This window comes from Hesperophylax consimilis, chromosome 16 (assembly GCF_061612785.1).
Source record: "Hesperophylax consimilis isolate HC1 chromosome 16, BYU_Hcon_1.0, whole genome shotgun sequence".
Taxonomy (NCBI): Eukaryota; Metazoa; Arthropoda; class Insecta; order Trichoptera; family Limnephilidae; genus Hesperophylax; species Hesperophylax consimilis.
This window is the reverse complement of record NC_142851.1, coordinates 21,282,402-21,305,842: the sequence shown is the minus strand read 5'-3', so window position 1 is coordinate 21,305,842 and position 23,441 is coordinate 21,282,402. Positions and strand designations below refer to the sequence as shown.

Sequence of the window (23,441 nt, the reverse complement as noted above, 5' to 3'; positions counted from 1 at the left end):
GATAATATTTATTATAAAAATAGTATAGTGCGTACAAGCTAAAAACGCCACCGCAAATCCCAGGCCTGCGATTCTGGAGTTAAACGATCAATCGTTTTCGTATGCGCCGTCTTCGAGTGAAAAACTACTAGTCGTCGCGACTAACTTTTTCGAATGTTTCAATTTTACGTATTCTTGAGCGTCGAACGGTCGAAGTTGGTAGAAGAGATGATTATATTGGCACCCCTGTGAATATTGTCTATGTTCCTGATTTTTTTGGGATTTCTATGGTGTGACTGTCAAACAGACAACAGTTATTCGTTATTCAAAACAGAAATGGCTGCGGGACATATTACAAATTGCCAAAAGCAACTCTTAATTGAGCTTGTAAGCTCCGATAAAGACTTAGTAAGTGGGAAATTTTCACCCACTTTTACATTTGCGGAATCCGCGCGGTAAAACAAAAATTGACAGCTAGACTAGATTTTGACAGCCAATTCCATAGAAACGCCAACAACCTACCACTCGCTGCCCTGTTTCTACTGGTTATACCCAGTAGTTGTCGTGTGGAATGACTTTTGACGTTTGGCGTCGAAGTATGTACCTTCGACCAATTTCGGGAATAGCAACGACGACCAACGTACGTACTTTCGACGGCGATTACGAGCGCCCTCGATTCAGGAATAGAGCCCCTATGATCGAGTTACAATCTTTGGGCGGTTCAATTATAGAGACATAAAATAATGTTTCAATATAAGCTCTTTTTATGAAAATTCTATTTTCATATCATTATTGGTCAGGGGCTTCGCAAAACTAAAATAATAACAGAAATTGAATTGAACCTTCAAAGAACTTGAAAATCAACTATGAAATTTGATGAATTGTTCAACTTCCGTGAATCAACACGTCCTTAGAGTACCGTTCAACACCAAGAGAACTTGACGTTGGTAATTGAAATGACACCACTGTCAGTAATTATTATTACTTCACCATCCACAATTTCACCAACACAGACAACCTGGCCTCAAAAACATAATCAAAGAAAACCACAATCTGCCCGTCACCGCCAGACGTTAAATGCTGCAATATCCAAAATAATTGTCCATTACATATATAGTAGGAATCTAATAACCGTAATGGCGATAGTCTCTAAAGAAGTTGCACAACCTTGCGAAAATTTCAACTTATACTACTCAAGTAGGGGCGTTTTCATTGTTGCCCAAAATAAATATCCTCTTTTTGCATGGTTTACAAAACGTTCCCATAAACGCACCTTTATAATTATTTTGTTTCTCCGCGCTCGATCAACTGTTATAAATTATTTATTTTTTGTTATTTATCAAAGTTACTTACTACAAAAATAAAATACATTGATTTTACATCACTTTATTTTTTCATTTTTTAAACGTTAATTGGAACGTGTTTCCAAATGACTAACCGCTGTTTCTTGGTATGCACCTAACGCCACTCAGATGTTATCCTAACACGTGAAATACGACGCACAAAATTAAATCTAAGATTACAACAGACAATTTTTATTTAAAAAAAAACTTTGGTAATAAAAATGCTTTGTCAAAACTTTATACGGTTTTTTTCTTAGATTGTCATAAATAATCACTCCCAAAGTATTACGGTACTCGCATGGACAATGGACATGAACATAAAATGCCCTGGACGTAGCTATTCATACATATTCGTATAGTGTAGTTTAGGAATATTAAAAATATATACCTTATAAAATAATTATTAATAGCATACTGCCAGCTATCATGTTCTTGATATGAACCCTGTCCAGTTGCATGTGATTCATTTTATAAACATTTGTTCAGTTTAGTTGTAGATATATAAATATATTAGTGATTTATTATTGGTGTTGTCAGTAAGGATAAAATAAATATATTTTCTCATTTATTTGTGTTCTTACATCTTATGTTATTTTTATTTTATTTAATATTTACAATTTTGTTTTTTTTTTTAAATACTGTTAGCCCACGGGTACCGGACCCTTAGTTTGTTTTTTTACAATTTTATGTTTATGTGAAAACCTTTCATTAGATTTTATTTGTATTGTTTATAAGTTTATTATTTAATTATGTAAAAAATTACGTTGATTTTCCTAAATAAATAAAATTAAAATAAACAATTGGAAGCCGCGGGGCGATGAGGGGGAAGATTTATGAAAAATGCCAAAAGGTGCATAATTTTTTAAATAACATATCCCATTAAACCTTATCTCATCAAATACCAAAAAATCATAAGCATCACAGCGAAAATAAAATTAATTATTAATTAGTCAAATTCATTATGCACCACTTTGCGTACAAACATTTTGTTTGTCATGCAAGATGGCAGCCAGGCTATTTCCCCTCCCCCTAGATTTTGGCTTCTATGCCAATCGTGCGAAATCGCACGAATGCTCTGCCCAGGGATTTTTAGGTCCATGAGCATAGAACACGGTATATAGAGGAGTATACCCATGCAATGTACAGCCCATGAATTGGATATTTTTTCATTGTAACGTTTACAACCCTTGAAATGGAGACTACCGTTTTTTTAAGGGCCTAAATCAAACAAAATGTAATTATACACATTAGAAAACCGTGAAACCACTTAAATACGAATTAGTATCCATAAGAAAATAGGTTAAAATTTAAAGTGTCCAGTTCGTGGGTAGTCTTCCCTACCTACTCACAATGCGTTGGCAGCTTATTTCCTCCAAGTTGGCAACATTGCGTGTTAATTAAGTCGTTATAAACGTGCCGCACACTCGGTTCTACGTATCGTTGATTTTAACATCGAGTGTGATTGTTATTCGTGTCAAATGTTAATATTTGTTATTATCGCCGGGTATGTGCATAATAATAATTACTCCGTTAATGTATTCACGTTGAAAAGTGAATTGCGCGAATCTTTTGTGCGCTAAAATGCATAGAAAGTTGCTCATCCTGTTCATTGTTACATATTTAGCGCGGGAAATTATTGTTGAAAGTAATTTATCAAAACGGCCATCAATGTTTTTATGTTTTGTAAAAGCTAGAGGAAGTTTAAATTAAAATGTTTTACACGTGAAAATGATATCCAAGCGTTTTTTAGTCATAAAAATTGTACCTAGGTATATGAACAACAATAAATTATTAATTATTTTACAAACTAACCCAGTTTCAGTGAGTATTTCTTTTCATTTGAGTAGGTCATTATGTCGATTATTAATAATAGATATTCTATTTGAAATGCGAAATAGATATATGTAGGTATCAGTAGCGTGCCGTGACTTTTCGTACGACTTTCGCAATTTATATATAAATAACAGCTCTACAAAAAAATATTATTAAATCACGTATATCGAGTGATTTTGGGCATATTATGCCGAGTTTGCAAAACGTCTTGAGTGATTGCACGCCATAATTTGCAATTTTTGACTAGCAGAATTAGCGATTCAATATATTTTTTTATATAAATCATAAAAATATAGGATAAACGGTAGAAAATGTGTGAATTCATTGGCTACATAGCACTATAATCAGTTTATATGTAATAAAATTCAGAGGTATGATCAGTTGTGGACGCGAACACTCTAGTGGATTATCTGTGGAGATGGTCAACAAATCTATGATGTAATGATCCAAATAATAACAACTCTTATTGTATACACGTATATTTTTTTAATTGCCCAATAGCCACGGTAGTGACTGCAAAGATTTGTGTATCAATCTTTGTGTCTGATTCGCTTTTAATACCCATTTTTAATGTTGAAAGTCCATGAAAAATCGATAAAGGGATGATATGTACGTACCTACCTAAGCCTAAGCATGAATATTTTACCTATCATTAGACCAGTCTATTTGTCCATGATTTATCTATGCTCAATGTGACAGCAAAATGGGCGGGAACGCCACATGCAATTATTACAAAAATGCAATCTATTCACGGTGGCTTTGTCTTATTTTGTGTGGCATCTTATCAGATATCAGACACAACGCTTGACTCACCGCAAATAGCTTCATGATCCGTGTACAGAATATAAATTATAGCTATGATTTAAATTCGTCGCATTCCTAGTTTGGCAGCCGGCGGCAATTTCGCGTCACTGACCGACAATGCGAACACACAATATTGTCTATGGGCGTACAGCTAATAGTAAAATTTTAACCTCTCCCTCTTTCTCATAAACGATGCATGTAATAGAAAGTGAGGTTATAACGTAGCTTTCAGCGATAGCAGGATTCCTTGTTGTAGTAGGCACACTTTATACTAGCTGCAGGTGATGACAAATCAACCGGTTTCGGTGTAGAAGTATTATTATCATTCATATAACGTCTGCGATCGTGATTGATTTATAATGTCTCTACTCCATGCGGGCTAGCTAACAGCAGCTAACAATGTGAGGTGCGAAAATTAAATCAGGCTGGAAAATATGTAGGTAACAGCGACGTGCTGTGACCTTTTAACAGGAATATTTTTAAATAAATAAAAGATTTTGGTGTGTTGATCTAAAGCAGCACAATACCATTTCATATACAGAACTGTGTTTCATCATCGTTATTAAATTCTCACTTTCAACTAAATGGGGTGATAATGGAGAAGCCCTAGAGAGAGGTCGTATGTACTTCTTCGAAGGTTGTCCTCGTTTTTCTGGCCCGCCCTGTTCGAAAACGAAATACAGTTGGTGATAGAACCATGACGTCACCTACGACTCTGGGCATCGACCCTCTCTCTGGGACTACTTTTTACGATGTCAGGCAAGTTCGAGAGAGGCAGAACGCATGCTAAATAGGCTAGAATCAAAAGGTACAAAGTCAGTTGCGATATTGGTTCCGGTTCAAATCTACTACATGGTAAAATCTTCTAGATATTTATAGTTATTATGAAAGTATTCAGTTGACAAAATATACTGTAAAATCAAAAAAATAACAATTAATAGTCATATGCAACTTTTGAGACCTTTGAAAGAATTATATATTTAAAAAGATTTATGCATTGACGGCTTTCCTAGTGTTTCTACTTTTACTATGTACATACTTCTATTTCTTGCTTTTACTACTTCTTCTTCTTCGTGATCCTTGAGAAAACTTATTGATATATAAAAAACTGTAAATTTATTAAAAATCTGGCCAGATTATTCGTTTTCCTCTTAAAAACGGAACTGCAGGCCTTCAACGAATATATCAGTTAAAAGCGAATGTTTTACGAGGACTGCGGAACATGTGTTCATACAAACATTGATATTGTTATTGACATACTGCTATTGTCGCATTCCGTCATGTTATTAATTAGATTGGATGTGTTCGCCATATATTCTGAATGACCAATATTTTAACAGGATCATTTTTCTCCTTCTAGAATTTTCCTAATATGCCTATTATTTACGGCTCCCACTTACTAAAAGCCTTAGATTGCAGAACTGCATTCTCTTCAAATCGTCAGTCCATATTATTATCAGACAGACATTATACTTTTTGAGAATGTGGAGGAGGCTCAAGCAATAGTGTTTGGTTTGTTCATTTGTTGAGTCATTTTCATTAGCGATGCAGAATTTGTGTAGGGGGAATCCATCGGAATTACTGCCGCATTGTTGCTTCTACCGCGAGTTATTCATATCATTGTTGAGACTGAAATAGCTGTTATTGCACAATGTACCTTCACTAGACATCATTAATATGCTATTGCTTAGTTGCGCTTTTTCTTAACCTTAACCTTCTTGTGTCAGATTATTTCACGCGAATTTTACAACGTTTCACTGTAGTGTTGGGTGGGACACGATTTCAGAATGAGTTTGTATGTGTACTCAAATACTAGATATAAGGTGTTGCGGTGCCTTACCTCAAATGAGGTGAGGTGTTAGTTGTGCAAGAGCCAAAAATTAAAACCATGGATGGTGGCATAAAATGTCGCATACACGAAATGTAACATACACAGCTTATTATCCCACCACCTCAAAATATTTGTATTAATGTAAAATGCACGTTTTTGTATTTAATATTCGTAGTACATATTTTAAGAGCTGTTCAACACTTTATTGAACTGTATTTTTAACTCCCCTAAAAACATCATGCAGCATTTCATATTTTATTTTATTTTATGTGAATACTTCAGAAGGGTCTCAATTTCCTTAAGTCAGTAGGGAATCCCCAATTGTGGGGCTGAAGAGATCGAAGAACGGGTGAGGGGAGATAGGGAGGAGGAAGGTTGTGAAGCAGCTAAGTGAGGCTTCATGACAATGGATTGTTCTCTCTCTCTCTAAAAGGGCCGATTTCAATTTGGAGCGTGACATTTAAGCCTCAGGTTGCCATAATATGGATAATTATTAAATACCATAACGAATATTAAAAGTAACTACCTAGCAAGTAGTTATAATATACAATGTTTTTCATTTTACTAATTACTAGTGATTAATCACGGATAAGGTGACATGGTTTTATTTGATACAATAGAGGTGTGTTGACAAAATTAAAGCATTTATCATTATTTTTTATTATATTATTCTCTAAAGTAATAACAAATAATATTTATTATCTGCCCATAGTATCACGCTAATCGTCAGATCAATAGATAGATTTAAAAAATAATTGAAGAATGTAATTGTTTGATTAATTACTTTCTAATCGCTGTACGTCTGCCGCGCAAATAAACGTGTTTAATTTACAAGAAGAGAGTTTTTTCTTCAAATTTTGAAGTGTACAATCTGTGATCGAACCCAGATCAGCAAAATATAACATAACAAAATCACAGATATTCATCAATGCGATAAATTCTACATGTATTGCAGATATTTACAAACACTCGAATGCATTATAATTATATTGGCAGGTGTGGTATTATGTTTTGAATCAAATTACCACATTCGCATTTCACAGCTACACAATTCTGTCTCGGCATATATTCCTTGCTTCATATATACTCTTTTGTAATTCTGACTCTTGTAATAGTATTACCGTCGAGTTTTTGTTCTTTTGATCATGCTGTGTCTTCCTCGGGTTTCCCCGACTAGTTACTTCAACCAGAAAATTGGGGATTACCGATGAAATCCTAAAGCAAATGTTGTTTTATTGTCTGCGATCCCTCATTTACATAAAATATTATTTATAGCCATGAATCAAAAAATTTTACGGGGAATAACCAATAAAAAGGTCACAGGTGAGAGCATGTTGGTGGGATTATTATATTTAAAATTATTAGTTGTGGTTTTGGCTTTGTCACTTATAATAATAATAATAAGAACTGTAAAATTCCAAACTGTATTCAGGGGTAGTGCAATGCAATACATTCCATATTTGAAATAATATACATAATTAGAACAATAATATAGGTGATTCCGATAGGCACAAAAAAGCGGAATTTTAGTGAAAAAACATAAAATATAAACACAAAAATGAGTGTGAGCAGCCATTTACGGAGGATATTTGCACATCTCCCGTCTCCGAAGGGCCATCAGAGGGGACTCCATCCAGGCAACCATGGCAGTGATGATTTTGTTACTTGATTGGCGTAGTCTGCACCATAAGCTTCCCGTGTGATGGCGGAGAAGCGCTCTGAAAGTGTGTACTCGTCCTTCCAGGAACATTTCCGTGGCGCTGCAGTATCTCGGTAGTCGGAATAGTTGCCAATAAGCATTATTGTAAGCGACTTTTAGTTTATGCCATTGAGATGCCGTGTAATCCACCCACCAGAGGCGGATTTGCAGTCTTGGCCGCCCTAGGCCCCAGACCATGTAGCCGCCCCTTTCTCAGTACCCATCATATTGACCAGGAGTATTCAAACTTTTCAGTAAGTTCCTAGGGTCAAAGGGCCGGATCGAGAGAGACTGGGTGAGGGAGGCCTTTTGACCTTCCAGCCGGACTATCTTGACCCATCGCCTTGCACCGCAGTTGGAGGGATGTATTCATACGTATGTCACTCCTGGACACACTAATCCCCAGATTCCTACCCACCCACCCCTCATACATTTTCCTTTTCAGAACTTCCTATCCTTCCCTTTCTTAAAAAGACCCTCCCACAGCATCACCTAAGATGACATAGGTCGTGAGGGAAAATATTTTCCTCAAAGCCTCCTGTGTGGAATTTATGTCAAAAAATACGCTTGCTAAAAAATACGCATATTATAGCTCTGTGTGTGAACACGCTATTATGCATAACAATACCTAACGCGGTTCAGTCACTACCGCAACTGAACCACGGTAGGGATTAGTTGGGAATACGCGAGCGGGCGAGCGACGGAGCATGATAGGTGTGGCGAGGGCGGCTGCGGGGAGTGGGGGCGCGCTGTGTGCTGTGTGTGAACACGCTCTTGCATATCGCTATTTCGTACGTAGAATATTTAGGTACTTAGGAAGTAATTTCTTGTTATCATCTGTGACTTTTTTGTCACGATTGGCCGCCCCTAATATCTGGCCGCCCTAGGCCCGGGCCTACATAGGCCTAAGGGCAAATCCGCCTCTGCCACCCACTGTTCTGACGTGTACAGCGAAGTGCAAAATGCGTTGAAAAGTATATTTTTCACGTTTGTACTGCAAAAGTGAAAACGCCTTGACAGCATACCTGCTCTAATGGATATCGCTCTTCTTTGCCTTTCCATATCCTCGATGTCTTTCAGGTTGTCTGTGATAATATGTCCCAGGTATTTGACGCATAATAAAAGATTAACCTGACATACGTTCGCATTAGTTTTATACTGATTAATGCCGTCTAACGACTCTACCGATGTGTTTTGTGCACTGGGCGCAAAGTGTTGTAGGTCCAAACCAAACGCATTAGAATGTATCGATGCTCTTCTAAGAATTCTATATTGGGAGAGCGAGTATTTTCCTCATGGATGGTTTAACCTCGATGCCTTTGATGGTGGGTAACGGGGATGACCCTTTGAAATTACTTGGCAAATGAAGACGCATGAGCTATTGTGACGTCTTTTGAATGATTTGATGTTTTCTTGGTTGATTTCGAAATCTCAGAGGAGGGTCTTGGTTTTTTTTGGGTATCTTCTACCACGCAGTACTTACTTATAAATGTTGTGTTTTCATTTTGTTTTTGATTAATTAAATAAGAATCAATTAGAAACATGTTTTTTTCGACGCGAGATCTACTGTTCACAGAACCACTATTTACCCAACTCTTTGCCCGTTAAAAATCCGCTTGAAATGTGTCTACAAACTCTGAATGTCAAACAAGCAAGTTGAAGACAGAGACTCCCTTCCTCTAAAAGGTTTCGAGCCAACGTTATTAGCTTGTTTGGGAGCTTTTCTTTGAAGCAGACATACATAAGAATACGTAAGCGCGCTTTATTGTATCTATAATTAGCATGCGATATCAAGGAAAACCTGTTGGGTATATCAAGGTTACCTTGTCTTGTAGTCTATAAACCTGTATGGTTATACTACAGGACTACATCTACACCTACAGCTTTAATAGCAAAAGCAGCTTTCAAAACCACTACTCTTACATTTTATAATCAGAAGAGCGCATTTAAACTACAGAAAAACTTCTCTCCTTCTAAAATTTGAGTAAAATGTAAGTTGAGGAAAACCTGCAATTTTGTTTCTATATGTAGCTTTTCAGCAGGAGCTTGGAAAAAAAACAAAATTACTAATTTCGGTTCTGTCTCTGTCTGTAACTCTAGTTCAGTCATTCCCAGAGTTGTCTACATCGACCCCTAGGGCATGAGATGTAAAACGGGGTCCACTAGAGTGGAACTTGCACATTTGGCACTAATACAACAGTCATACGCTCAATAGCAACGTTTGACCAAACCTTTACGACTTGTTTTATTTTATTTATAAATCCAAATGTCATACTATGCCAGTGATCTAGTATTTCTCTAGACATACCATCACTGGTATGGTATATAGACATACCATCACTGGTATATATAGGTCTACCCAAAACAGAAAAATCGGCATGGGTCTACGGGCCAACAAATTTCGGTGACCTCTGCTTTAGTTCAATGAACTCTAGAAATCAGATTGCTTTGAATTTAAGTTTAATTTTCAAATTGGAACTGATTGTGTGAAATATTCAGACAAGCGATAAATTAGGTAGGTAAAAAGTACCTACCTACAATGTAATATGTTTGAAATTTCAAAAAAAGTTATTTATATTTTGTACTTCTACCATTATGTAGAATCACTTCCCGAACTTCATCCCCGGACACCCTGTATAAGCTATAAAAATAGTTTAAACAGTCTTTTACGGTGGAACAGGCCCAAAAACATGATGATGCTAATATGTTTATGAACTTCTCATGATTTTTCAACACAAACCTCTGGGTCCCGAGCCAAAATATTTTTTTCATTTGCTTAAATAAACAATTAAAGTGTTTGGCTCGCACTGAACAGTTAAGATCGCGAAGTAGGTTTTTAAGGTTTCTTGGCAAAATTCCAAATATTCATTTACAATAACACAAGACGGCGGTTTTGCGCAATGATTGCACTGTTCGGCACGGACGCGTATTCGACTATATTTTAACTTGCACTTTAACTGCTGCGCCTTCAGCCATGTTCAAGACGTAAACGCTTGTTTAACGAGGGCGTAAAGCTCGCTATAAACTGTGAGGTAATTTGTTCGAGAAAGCGATAATCTCTTGGCGTGTCACTCACAACAATACGTTTTGTTAAACAACCGAAGAATTTGTCGACATAAGAATGGAATTGAACTTAAATTGTTCTAGTGTGGTAGATACTCTTAGTATCGCCTTGGTGAAAGACCTTTCAAATATATGTATAATCTACGTGGACTAAGCCTGTTTACATCTGCGCCTCCCTGTGAGACAGCAAAAATCATTTTATTACAAATTAAGAACAAAATTATGACGATTTTAAATGTGATGGTACTTCATACAACTAGGCCTTAGGCTTAGCACGCGCCGCGGTTAAACTCAAGCGTTTTACAAGTCAAGTACACGCATTAGCGATTTTTTTTCAGTGAATATTTCAGAAAACTTAATTCACTATTTTTTTATGAAGCGGTTTGAAAACGCGCGATTTTTTTGTTGGCGAACGCAGTTACTCTCGTTAGGTTTTCGATTCAATGTCTACTGGGCGAGCGCAGAAATCAAACGCACGCTGCTCCCCAGAAATCCATGGTGGTACTGAAATAAAATTAAGTAAAAACTTTTCAGCTTTTCCAAAATCGCTTGCGTTTAATCGCAGTGCGGGCCAAGCCTAGACGCAAAAGTATCAATGTCATTTGAGAATGTCAAGTACCTAAAACTCATTCGACTCTACCAAAAAGTTTACGAATTCAACCGCTCAACATTGCAGTATGAACTGTGTTTTCCATTCATTTGTGCATTTACTATACCCTTTTAACGTATTAATTGTCTGGTTATGCAATGATATGCGGATATTTGCTTCCTCCTTTGACCTTTAAAATGCAAGCAATATGCACCCGCATTGAGTTGAATTACTGCAGAGGGTTGCATGGTTTAACGGTACACCGGCCACGGCTGTTAGATGCATACCAGATGATATCAGGGAAAATTTAGGAAATATTTACGTCGTAAACTTCGTACAGGTACAGGTATAGGTACCTACAAAACATAACATCCTACCTTCAAACAATAGAGTACTTCCACTGTTTTTTTTATTATGTTAAAAAAAATTACGATTTTATTTTTCTTTTCATATTAACAAATAAATTTTCTATAAAGGTTTAAAACGAGCCATTTTCGATCTGACGCCAAAACGGCATGTTCGTTTTTATTCGTGAATTCTGAAGCTTTGACATTGGTCGGACAGATTGGACAGCCGTCTTACCAGCCAGTTGCGTTTTTATGTCATAATGACGTTGTAGCCAGTTGGAACCGTTTCGGAATATTCGGTCTTAGATAGTTTTTAAAATCAATAATTATGAATAAAAATATTAAAGTTACACAGTTTTTAGTATAATTATCAGAATCAGAATAATAAACTTTAAATCATTCACACACTTTATATTATACCCCTTGATGTAGACAGACAAGACACTATTGTCATAATAATATGTATTATTATTATCTATACTTATTATTAACTATGATATATATATCCACACAATATTTAGAGATGGAGTATCAGGGGTTGGAAAACAAAAATTATTTTTTCTATTACCAACATAAAATTGCACCATTTTGAAGAAAAACCGACCTGTAAAAAACAAGTTTTTTTTACTTTGTATTATTTTTTTTGTTTGACTGAGGATTAAACCTTCCTCTCCAGGGACTGGCTCTTGACTGCTGTGAATTTTTAAAATGTTTTTTTCAAACTTAAAAAAATACTTTTTTTTAGATCTGTTCATTCAATAACGAAAATTAAATCAAAATTCAAATAGATTTATTTAAAAATATAAACAATCATCCAACTTTTTAGCATTACGGACCTTCCTAAAATGTCTTACTTCTCACTTGAAAATATCTCGTACTCATCGTGAATAACGTAAACTGTAGTGTGTGTTGCAAAATGGACGTATTTATTTTTCTACTAATTTCCGCATCTTTTTCAGTTGTTATGTTCCGATAAAATCCATTAGTTTTATTGATATGTGAATCGTTGAACGAGTATTTCATCAAACTCCTGTTTCCTAACATAGTTACTAGTTAGTTTTTGTGCTTGATATATTCCTCGAGTGCCTTGTTTCAACACTAACATCCTCATATTAATTTGTATGTCCCAATGCAATAAGCAAGTAACACATCAATAAATAATTGAGGTTTCTTCAGACACGTTTACGAAATACATAGTGGTCAATTTAGTTGGCAGAATACTACAGTTACAACTGGTTAAAAAATACGGATAAATCTTCTCTGAAAGAAATTATTCTAATATAATTATCAAGGGGATGAATTGATGGGGAATGAGCTCACTGTTTGAGGGCTTTTACTGTTTCATATGTATGTGTGTACATATTTCCGCTTCTTTGTTAAGGCTCCGTAATAAGTGTTCAAAGATGGTTTGAAAGGGAATTATTTAAATAAGGAGGGAACAAGTTATCGAAAATTGTGAAAATATTTAATAAAACAAATAAACTTTGAAACAGAGCAAAAATCTCTCGACAAATGCTTTAGTTGCATTTAAAGATACACTGTGATTTTTTGCATGTCTATAACATATTAAATAACAGAACAAAAGTGTTTTTTAATAATTTCGGAGCTTACTTTGCGATTTTTTTCTATCGAGGGAATTTCATATAATTTACGTTTCGGCAAAACAAATGAATAGATATTATCTTCAAAAAAAAATTTTTTTTTTGGAACTTAAAATTAAAAGATTAACGAGAAACTTGTTATAAATCTGTAGAAATTGGGATGTAGGAACCTACATACATAATAGAACAGTCGCCCAATAAACTTACTGTTACCGGACAAAATAACTTCGGTCCACTTCCGTATTCGTGTTTTACTTGTCTACAACACACGAAATTCGTTCACTTGAGCGTTAAATCCGACGACACGGTTTTTTTGTACAGATTCCATGCAGGTAGTTTTCCCATATGGATTAGGTACGGAAAATAGGACGTGTTATATTTTTAATAACGATTTAAATGTAGGTTACATAATATATGTACATTATGAATTAGGCACCACTGTTACGGTAATTAGTAAATACCTCTATTATAAAATATTTTTAAGTATATAGGTTAATGTATTGGAGTAAGATAAACCTCACATGCATTGAAATTTCACAAAACTGTTGTACAAAACAATGATGACAAAAGAACGATAAACTTACCGACAAAGAGATAAATGAAGATAACATAAATTATAAATATATAAATAACCATACATATTTTATTGAAAACACCACACTTGAAAGTTGCATTATTCCTGGAAAATAATTACAATGGACAATTAAATTAACTTTTAATGGGACACTACCTTCAATACATCAACGAATTCGATGGGTACAAAAATACATTATTTCACAAGTGTAACATGTAATATTTTAGCAAACCATTGCATTGACGGCCGGCGTGGTCTAGTGGTATACGCTTTTGACTACAGATCCGAAGGTCGCGGGTTCGAACCCGGCGTGCGCAAATAAATTTTATTTGATTGATTTGTGTTATTTCACAATTAATTAATTAAAATAATATATAGTATATTTGCGGCACGTTCCAGAGTGGAAGATACTACCAGTATCGCCCTGGTGTAAGACCACCATTCAGAATTGAAACGTTGCTTGAAATGGCTTTAGCCGTGTTTGGTGACCAGATCTGAATAGCCAGGTACTCCCCACCTTCCTCTTCCCCATCTCCCTCCCCTCCCCAATACCCTCAGCCTCACAACATACCCCAATTGGGGATGCCATAGTCTCACTGGCTCCAGACGGGAGCAGTTGGGACTCTTGTGCGGTAATACTGTAAAAAAAAAATACAATATAACGGCTAGAGTAATTTCCAAATTACTGGAAATTGAGTAGCGAAAAATACCCTAGCAATTAGAGTGAGAAATTTCCACAGTTACATATAAAACATTAGTTAATCCCTTTGAAATTATATAAATTATTTTCAAATAAATGGTAGCTTCGTAAAAAAGGTTGGAAATTCCAATAATAAGTAATGAAAAATTAGAATACAATACAAAATCCCCACGTGTTCAAACACGTGTTCCGACATCATGATAATGTATTCGAAATTTACAAAAAAAATATCAGGAAACATGTTAATAGCCGCCGGTCGATGGCTGAGATGACATCTCATTTGGGTCTCACCCAGGCGTATTGTGTTCAATTTCTCGGCTAGCTAAGTACTCCATCACAACATTTTCTGCTACATTTTCTGCTTGGTGCGGTGGTAGAAGGAGATTTTCAAGATATTCGAAGCCCGGGAATGTTTGTCTTTCTTAAAAAAATCAATTTTTACGTTGTATCATTTTGTAATACATATTAGCTATCTCATAGTGAACATGTAATTCTTTGGGCTCTCCGAGGTAGCAGGGAATTATTAATATATCTTTAATATGATATTATTTTCATTAAATAAAAATAAAATGATTAAATCAATAAGAAAACAACAATGCGATTTATAAAGGGCATGCCCTAAGCGGGCGCAATTGGAGCAGTCCGCTCCGGCGCATCAAGGCGCCGATAAACATCTAACAGTCCTAACACATCGCCCTTGAGATTATTTTTCTCAAAAACGGCGCTACACAAAAACACAAATCTTCCGAATATTATTAATTACAGTGATCTATCTATCTAGGCGTCTACTGGTTTTGACAGAGAGACAAAATTTTCGATTGAATTGAAGAATTAACGAAGGATCATTAACGCCATTGAATTTGCTCGTTGTTGAAATCAACAATAAATTAATAATAGGCACAGGTCAATTTGCATACCAAATCAGAGATACAAGTCAGCGTAAACTTGTTACCATTGGTTTAGTTTGTGTGTGAATTAGCACGTCATCCCATCATGCGATGAATTAAGTTACGGTGTGCAATATACAGTTCAGGGCTGTTTCATCAACCCAATTTTAAACTGTACTACATACTAACTTATCATCACAAAACTTCTCCTCAGGCGTGGATGGATACATATTATACTTTTGGTACACGGAGAAAAATGAGTACAGCTTTTGATCAAGATATTGTTAAAAATGTTACTGCATGACCATTTCCTAGTAAAATATTAGTCGTTCAGAATCTGAACACTTGTTCAACGCAAGTGACCTTGTCCGAATAAATATAATGGACGAGATGCGAAAATATTATTATTTTCAAGAACACGCGTTTAGACTTTCTCATAACATATTCGTACTTTACCGATAGTTTGTTATGAAATTTGTCAAACCATTTGTTATAGGCGCTAATTTGAATAGATTTCTAATAAATAAATCAATATTCACTGTGTCTTCTTCCTGGGGTGTATCCGAAATCTTTTTCCTTCCACTTGTGCGTCATATGCTGGATAATCTCCAATGGAATTGCAATAGATCTACAAACACCGAATATAGTTGCATTTGAACTTATCATAATCCATTGAATTTTATAATGTAGAGTGGAATTGTTTTCGTTCATGAACACGCGTTTACTTCTACTCCCTCATAAATGTTAAGACGAAAACACGTTAACGTCTACTATACCTCACAAATGTGTAGACATTAAGGTGTTTACTAAACACGTTATCGTCCAATCCCTCGATGTGTAAAAAATAACGTGTTTTCTTAAACTAAACTTTTCCACACCCTCACAAACGTGTAGACGTTAAATGTATGTGTAAACTTAAAAAACTCAAGACGTTAACGTTTACTCCCTCACAAAAGGTGCAGTGCCGCCTTCGGTAGATGCGTTTTGCAGTAGCATGAATGTTGGAACGATGTTGGCAACACTTTTCTTTCATGCTAAACCGGTCTTTATTGTTTTCATTGTCTATGGTTTAACCGCTCGGCTAGTCCGTGTTGTTTTTAGATTCGCCTCTGAATATTGCGGGGGCCCGATCGATAGCCCCTCCGCCCCTGAGCTATTTCTAGCCCCCATCCCCTAAACTTGAGCCCTATCAAGACTACGGTGTTTGCAGTACCTACCTGCGTCTACATTGGGAATGTGGTTGCGATTTGTGGCTACCAGCGATGTCGCGGTTACCTACGTCATCATTACCAATATACGTCTATTGCCTCCCTTTGCTTACACCGGACAAGCATTAGGTAGGTACCTACACATAATTTCGCTGCGGGAATGCATGACCAACACAAGTTCAAAATAAATTTTTTGAGTTCCTAAATACTACGCACATCAAACCAACTCAAATGTAAAAGTTTTTTTAAGGACAAGTCGCAGACTCGTGAAAATTTTCGCGATATTCTGAATTCTCGATTCTTGACAAATCAGTTTTTTTAAATATATATTATAGGGTACTTTATCGCTTGTCTAAATTCTCCGCAGAACTGTTTTCAACAACAATATAAATTGATAAACAACATTCAACTTCAACACTCCCATCAGCAACACAACATTTCCCCAAATTGGGACAGTTGGAAGCAGTTAGGACTCTAATGCGGTTTACGCGTAATTTTTTAATGTAGTTTTCTGGAGAAAGGGCTTTCTTGCATAAACCGTTGTAGGCTACGCGAGAAGCAGCAATATTAGCTCGCGGCATGCGATAAAGAGCCGAGGGATCAATTCGCAAAACCATTTTGGTAATGAGTCATTTAGTTTCCCACAAATAAATTATTTTCGAATTGCGCACAGTCAGACAAATTTAAGTTCAATGATGACAGATATAATGGAATAAATTACTTTATTTCAAATGTGTATGTAAACGTTTCCGTTACTGAGCCGTGAGATCCTTGGCCCTGGGCGAGAGGTCGCGAGTTCATAACCCGGCGCTTATTTGCTTTTTTTAACAAAGACAAACATTCCCGGTTTATGAATAACCTGACAATATTTGAAAATTTCCTAATGCCATCACAGTAAGCGAAAATGTTAATTTCGTAGGACTTGAAGAATTGTCATCTAGAATAATATTTTCACAAAAAACGATTTTTTCAAAGATTCATAGCTCATGATGGAAATGGCGTTGCAAGCAGAAAGTAATTAGGTTGTCCGCTACATTTCAGACAGAATTTTTTTAGCAAATTTCCTGACGCCAGACCTCACAGTTCGAATGTTTTTGCTGCTTCAATATCATCGCGCTCAGCTTTTACTCCATATGTAAGGCCGCCATGTTTTCGATTCCGTATAATTTCCTACAGGGACTTGCTAGAGCACCTTTAAAAGTATTGTTATATGTTCTTTATGCACCTGTCCTCATTTTGGAAACTGTAATATTTTATGTGCGAATACATTTGTGAGCCGAAACGCGAACCGAGCCTCGAATTATGGGAAAGGAACGATAACAACGAACGAACAACGAGAAAAATGGCTTACGGTTGTTTTCCTTGCACATAATTCGAAGCTCGGCTCGAATTTCGGTTCGCAAATGTATACGCAGCATTATGTTTCCTCTTGACTCTCAAGTGCACCTATGTTATAGCCCTGTGATTAAGTAACTCTACTGTTACAAATATCTACTACCCGCAGCATATCACAGAGTCCTTTGAGAGTCTCATCTGCTCGTTGACTTTATCTAAAGGTCAAAGCCTCGGAATGTGAATAGGATGACTAAAGCTTGAACACCTTGAGACTTCAGAGTCACTATCGAGTGGCTGTGAGAGTTGGCACAATAATAATATTGATTATTAATAGTTAATTCATATCTAATCAATAAACACAACTAAGCCCATTTCAAGATTTAGATTTTGAGTATCTAGTAGTTTCCACTCTCGAGTTTTCCCATTTGAGAAATCTTCTTTCTAAATGACGATTCAGCCAAAACTTTCATTTCACACTACTAGTACCTATAACTTGTGTGGTAGCAGCTTCTACGAAAGGCGAAAATCTATTAAAATCCACGAAAGGTGACATTATTAAACGGTGTATATTTATCAAAGCCATGCGCAGAATATCTAAGACCGTCGCAAGAGAAAGTTAATCCAGAAGTTCAGGAGGAAATTGATAGAACAATTTCTCGAAAAAGACGAGAGCAAAGAAAAATATTTATTTTTTATCGTCCCTCCACGATTGGCAACCAAGTTCTTATATTTTTTTTACGTGGGTAATCGTTAAGATCACTGCTGTTAATTGCAAGCGCAGCTCCCTTACCCTAACATAAACGAATAATTTTCATTTGTTTATTATTTATATTCGCTAAATACAAAAGTAGACTGAAATGAGACATTCGTAATAAGGTATATACATGAATAAAATAGATTTTTTATTGTTATTATATATTCTCAGAACTCTTTTTTGAGTCGGTACCGACCTAAATTAAATTTATTCATATTTTTATGCAAGCTTTTCTGCAAGCATTTTAGATTTGATTATTGTGACATTAAGTTTCTGCGTTCATTACGCAGTCTTTTTTATTTCTCTTTCTCACAATTAAATGAAATTAATTTAAAAGTTTCAATTCGTTTGTGTATACGTACACAATAAAAACCTGAATATTCCTACAGAACACGGAATGCACGGAACAACAAATTATAACATGTAATTTACTCACGAACTTGAGGCTCGTGCATTGGGTGTGTACGTGAAATATTCAAACAATAAATGCTTTGTTTTTATTGTTCTCTTTTACATTTGTGCTGATTAATTCCAATGATCAAAAATCATTATTATTACCATTTGTGTTAAGTTCATGAATCTTGTAATATACCTACTGCTAAAATGATTGGAGTTGACTTTTTTTTTTTTTTTTTATAGTGAATACCTCACAAGAGTCCCAACTGCTCCCGTCTGGAGCCAGTGAGACTATGGCATCCCCAATTGGGGGATGTTGTGAGGCTGAAGGTAAGTGGGGAAGGGAAAGAGGAAGGTGGGGAAGTACCTGGCTATTCAGATCTAGTCACTAAACACGGCTTAAGCCATTTGGAGCAACGTTTCAATTCTGAATGGTGGTCTTACACCAGGGCGATACTGGTAGTATCTTCCACTCTGGAACGTGCCGCAAATATACTATATATTATTTTGATTAATTAATTGTGAAATAACACAAATCAATCAAATAAAATTTATTTGCGCACGCCGGGTTCGAACCCGCGACCTTCGGAATGGCAGTCCAATGCGTTACCACTGGACTATGCCGGCCGTCGATTGAATGATGACTTCATGATTTTATGTAAACAAAGTCATTGAATCTTCTAGGTTCGGATAATTTTAATAAATTTAGTTGGAATAGTAGAATATCATAATTGAAACAATCACTTGTAATACTGAAGTTAATTGAATTCTCTCTATGGTGAGTGAATGGGTTAAACGCAACGTTCGTTATAATCTACGCGTTCATAAATGGCATTAATTTAATTATTTTATTACATTTTTTTTGCAAGCTACGCTTTACAATATTAACACAATTTATTTGTTTTTCGCCCGTACATACGCAATATTAATATGAATAAATAGTTTTTTTATGCATAAAACTCAATTCTTTCAAGAAAGACATACAAATACAATTTTGAATTGAATCATCGTTTAACCTTAATTTGGTGCCCACAATTTTGAGTTGTTATATATACTTATTTTTTAAATAATATATGTCGTAAAGTAAATAAAAAAATCTCATAAAGTCAATAAAACAGACACGCCAATTGCATTCACTAGGCTTTTATACTTTTAATGTAAAAAAGCATACTAAAATTAAAGCAATCGACACAATTCGATTATCGTTAAGCTACTTTATTTATTAGTTATTGTTATTGTTGGTATACGGGGCAACATATTCGCCTGGTTTAAGAGCTATCTTACTGGTAGACAACAAATTGTTAAAATTATATCCTCTAAGTTTGAAAAAAATAATGCAACAAGTGGAGTCCCACAGAGTTCACACATTGGTCCAATATTGTTTATCTTATTTATAAATGATATTACCTACATAAATATTTCATGATGTATTTATCTTACTTGCTGCTGATGACCTTAAATTTTTAGAACTTTTCAAAATATTTATCATTGTAATACATATTCAATATCAACACATTGTTAATTTGGTGCAATGAAAACAGACTTTACTTAAATATCCCAAAATGTCAAATAGCCAGTGATCTTTAATTACAACATTGATTACAATTATTTTGAGACGTTAACAAAAACATTGTCAAAACACGTCTCAAAATATTGATAACAATTATTTTGAGACGTTAACAAATATTAAAGAATTAGGCATCACTTTTCAATCAAATCTTTATTTTATTAACCCCATAATGGAAATCTCTAACAAAGGCTTACAGATGTTGGGATTTATAACTAGGTTACCTAGAAATTTCAATGTTATTAAGTGTAATAAACTGTTATATTTTGCCTTGGTTAGAAATCAACTTGAGTACAATTCTGCAGCCTGGAACCCACAACCAGCAATTTTTTGAACTATAGCACTCTTTTAAATGAAATAAATATGCTTAAATTTTCTGACAGAAAGATTTTCACTGACTAACTTTCCGTATAAAATTATAAATCATGCATTTGACACTCCAGAATTGCTTGCATTGATAAGCTTTCGAATTCCACTACGTAATACTAGAAGTCGGGATTTACTTCAGTGCAGAAATTCTGGTACTAACTACCATATGTATTCCTCATTGCCCAGAATACTTATAGAGGGAAATAATCGTACCGAGTCTGTGGACATCTTTGATTTATCATTTAACAATTACAAAAGTTTGTCACTGAGACAGTTTAGTTATGTATAATAAAAGCATGTACGGTATTAATATATAATTTTTACTATTTATATGTAAAGGGCGTTAATAAAGTAATAATAATAATAAATTAAGGCTAAAAATAAATCTGTTGCTCCCGGAATATCTGTATTCGTGTCTTTCGACAGGCGTTCGACATTGTATAGGTACATCTTATTGAACTAAATTACAATTCGTCGCAAAACCATTTACTATAATTTAATTTATAAAATTTTTATTACCTAAATAATAATCGGCCGATTCCAACTACAGAAACCAACTAAATATATTTTGTTGTAATTTAAAAAAATAATGTAAAATTTATACAAAAAATCTTCTCCAATTCAAATTAATAATAATTACTTATATTCGCGTAATTACAAGCAATTTCGTTCCGGTTATTTGATGATACATATAAAGTTACGCAATGCGAATTGTACCTACCTGACCACTTATTGGCGTACCTACAACCCCTAATCGGCCCAGCCAACGTATCTACCGCAATTTGCGATATATTGTGTAAAATAAAGAACAGTGCTCGTAAAGGAAAAACATTATAAATTTAATGTCAAAGCCTTCGGCCTCCATTTATTCCATTCGTGTACAAAAGAGGTTTTAAAAGTTACATTATTGTTGTTATATTATGTAAAAGGTTAACATGTGGTTGCGTGTGGATGTCAATTGATTTTACAATCGATTCGTATTTTTAAGTATTTTTGCAATAATTATTTTTTTATTCAAAGTTTTATAATTAAATAATGTAATGTTTGTATCTAATGATTATTTTGCATTATCGATTATGACACACTAAGAAATTATTGATGAATCTCAGAGATAGATATTCCATTCAAAGTCTGAATATTATAATGAGGCATATTATAGGCGACGGCAAAGATTAGTAATTACCTTTTAATTGAATATGGGAGTCTTAAATTCATAAATAAGTTTAATTTAATCAACAAATTTATTCAGCACACTTAAAAGGCAATGGTAGCTTTAGCAAGAGTTTTTGAATGCTCATAGTTTGCACAACGGTTAAGAGCTGGACAAATTGTTTTTTTTTTTGTCAAAAGATTGTCACTGAAACTTCATCAATATTTTGAATCATCTATGTGTTTTCGATTTCTCACAGTGGCCCCTCCCAGTCTCTCTTCTCGTCCTTCCTCCCAGCTCCGACTGTAGGTAATCAGTCTGCCATCTCAGGCCATTTGCCTACAGTCCTTTCTCCCGGCCCCGGCTGTCTCCCGGCTGCCTCTGATCCTTTCTCCGGACTCCGACTGTGTCCAGAATATAACATCACTTGGCTGCTTCGGAGCCTTTCTACCGGCTGAATCCTAAATATCTCTACGGCTGTGTCCAGTGTACTCCGTCTAAGAAATCATTGTATTCATATCCCAATGTCAGTATGTCATTTAACTAATTATCTCTTTTCACTTGTTACAGAGGACGGCACTCTGGGCGAACTCCCCTTCCACCTGGAGGCCTTGCTGACCTGCGCCGGCTTCTTCGCCATGTACTTCGTGGAGGAGGCGGTCCACTTCTACCTGCACCGGAGGGCCGCCCGTCGCACCAGCGCCCCCCCGGACTCCGCCCTCATGCGCTCCCTTTCCATCCGTCACAGCCGGAACAACGCCAACAATAACCACCCCGAGTTCGGAGTAAAAGACCCTGAGAAGAACCAACTCCCTGACGCCATCAGCACTATTGAACAGACCATCACAAAGGCTAACGGAGACCACCACCATCACAGCCACGACCACAGTAACCATGGTCACAGCCATGGACACTCACACATGCCTGTTATGGAGGGAGACGATGATCCCGTCATCGCTTCTCTGCGTGGGTTGTTGATAGTGCTTGCTCTATCCGTGCACGAGCTCTTCGAAGGTTTAGCGGTTGGTCTAGAATCATCAGCTGGAAACGTTTGGTACATGTTTGGAGCTGTGTCCGCTCACAAGCTTGTAATCGCTTTCTGTGTTGGTGTTGAGCTAGTCACGGTGAAGACGAAGACATCTTTATGCATTGTCTATATTACGACTTTCGCTGTCGTTTCGCCTCTTGGGATTGGAATTGGGATTGCGATGGCTGGTGGGGGAGGAGCGGCTGCCAGTGGAATAGCTTCAGTGATCCTGCAAGGACTGGCCAGTGGTACTCTGCTGTACGTGGTGTTCTTTGAGATCCTCCAACGCGACAGAGCGGGACTTGTTCAGTTCACCTCTGCGCTAGTTGGTTTCCTGGTCATGTTTGGACTTCAGTTTGCAAGTAAGTTTGATAAACATCATTGG

At 35.9% G+C, this 23,441-nt stretch overlaps 1 protein-coding gene across 1 annotated transcript in view; it reads left to right on the top strand.

The window, feature by feature from the left end:
* Zip89B (Zinc/iron regulated transporter-related protein 89B) overlaps window positions 1-23,441 on the top strand; it is an 88,201-nt gene that overhangs the window by 59,364 nt on the left and 5,396 nt on the right. Inside the window, exon 2 of the mRNA XM_089641030.1 lies at window positions 22,600-23,418. Within this exon, the coding sequence (XP_089497156.1) occupies window positions 22,600-23,418 (819 nt within the window). The remainder of the gene's footprint in view (window positions 1-22,599; window positions 23,419-23,441) is intronic.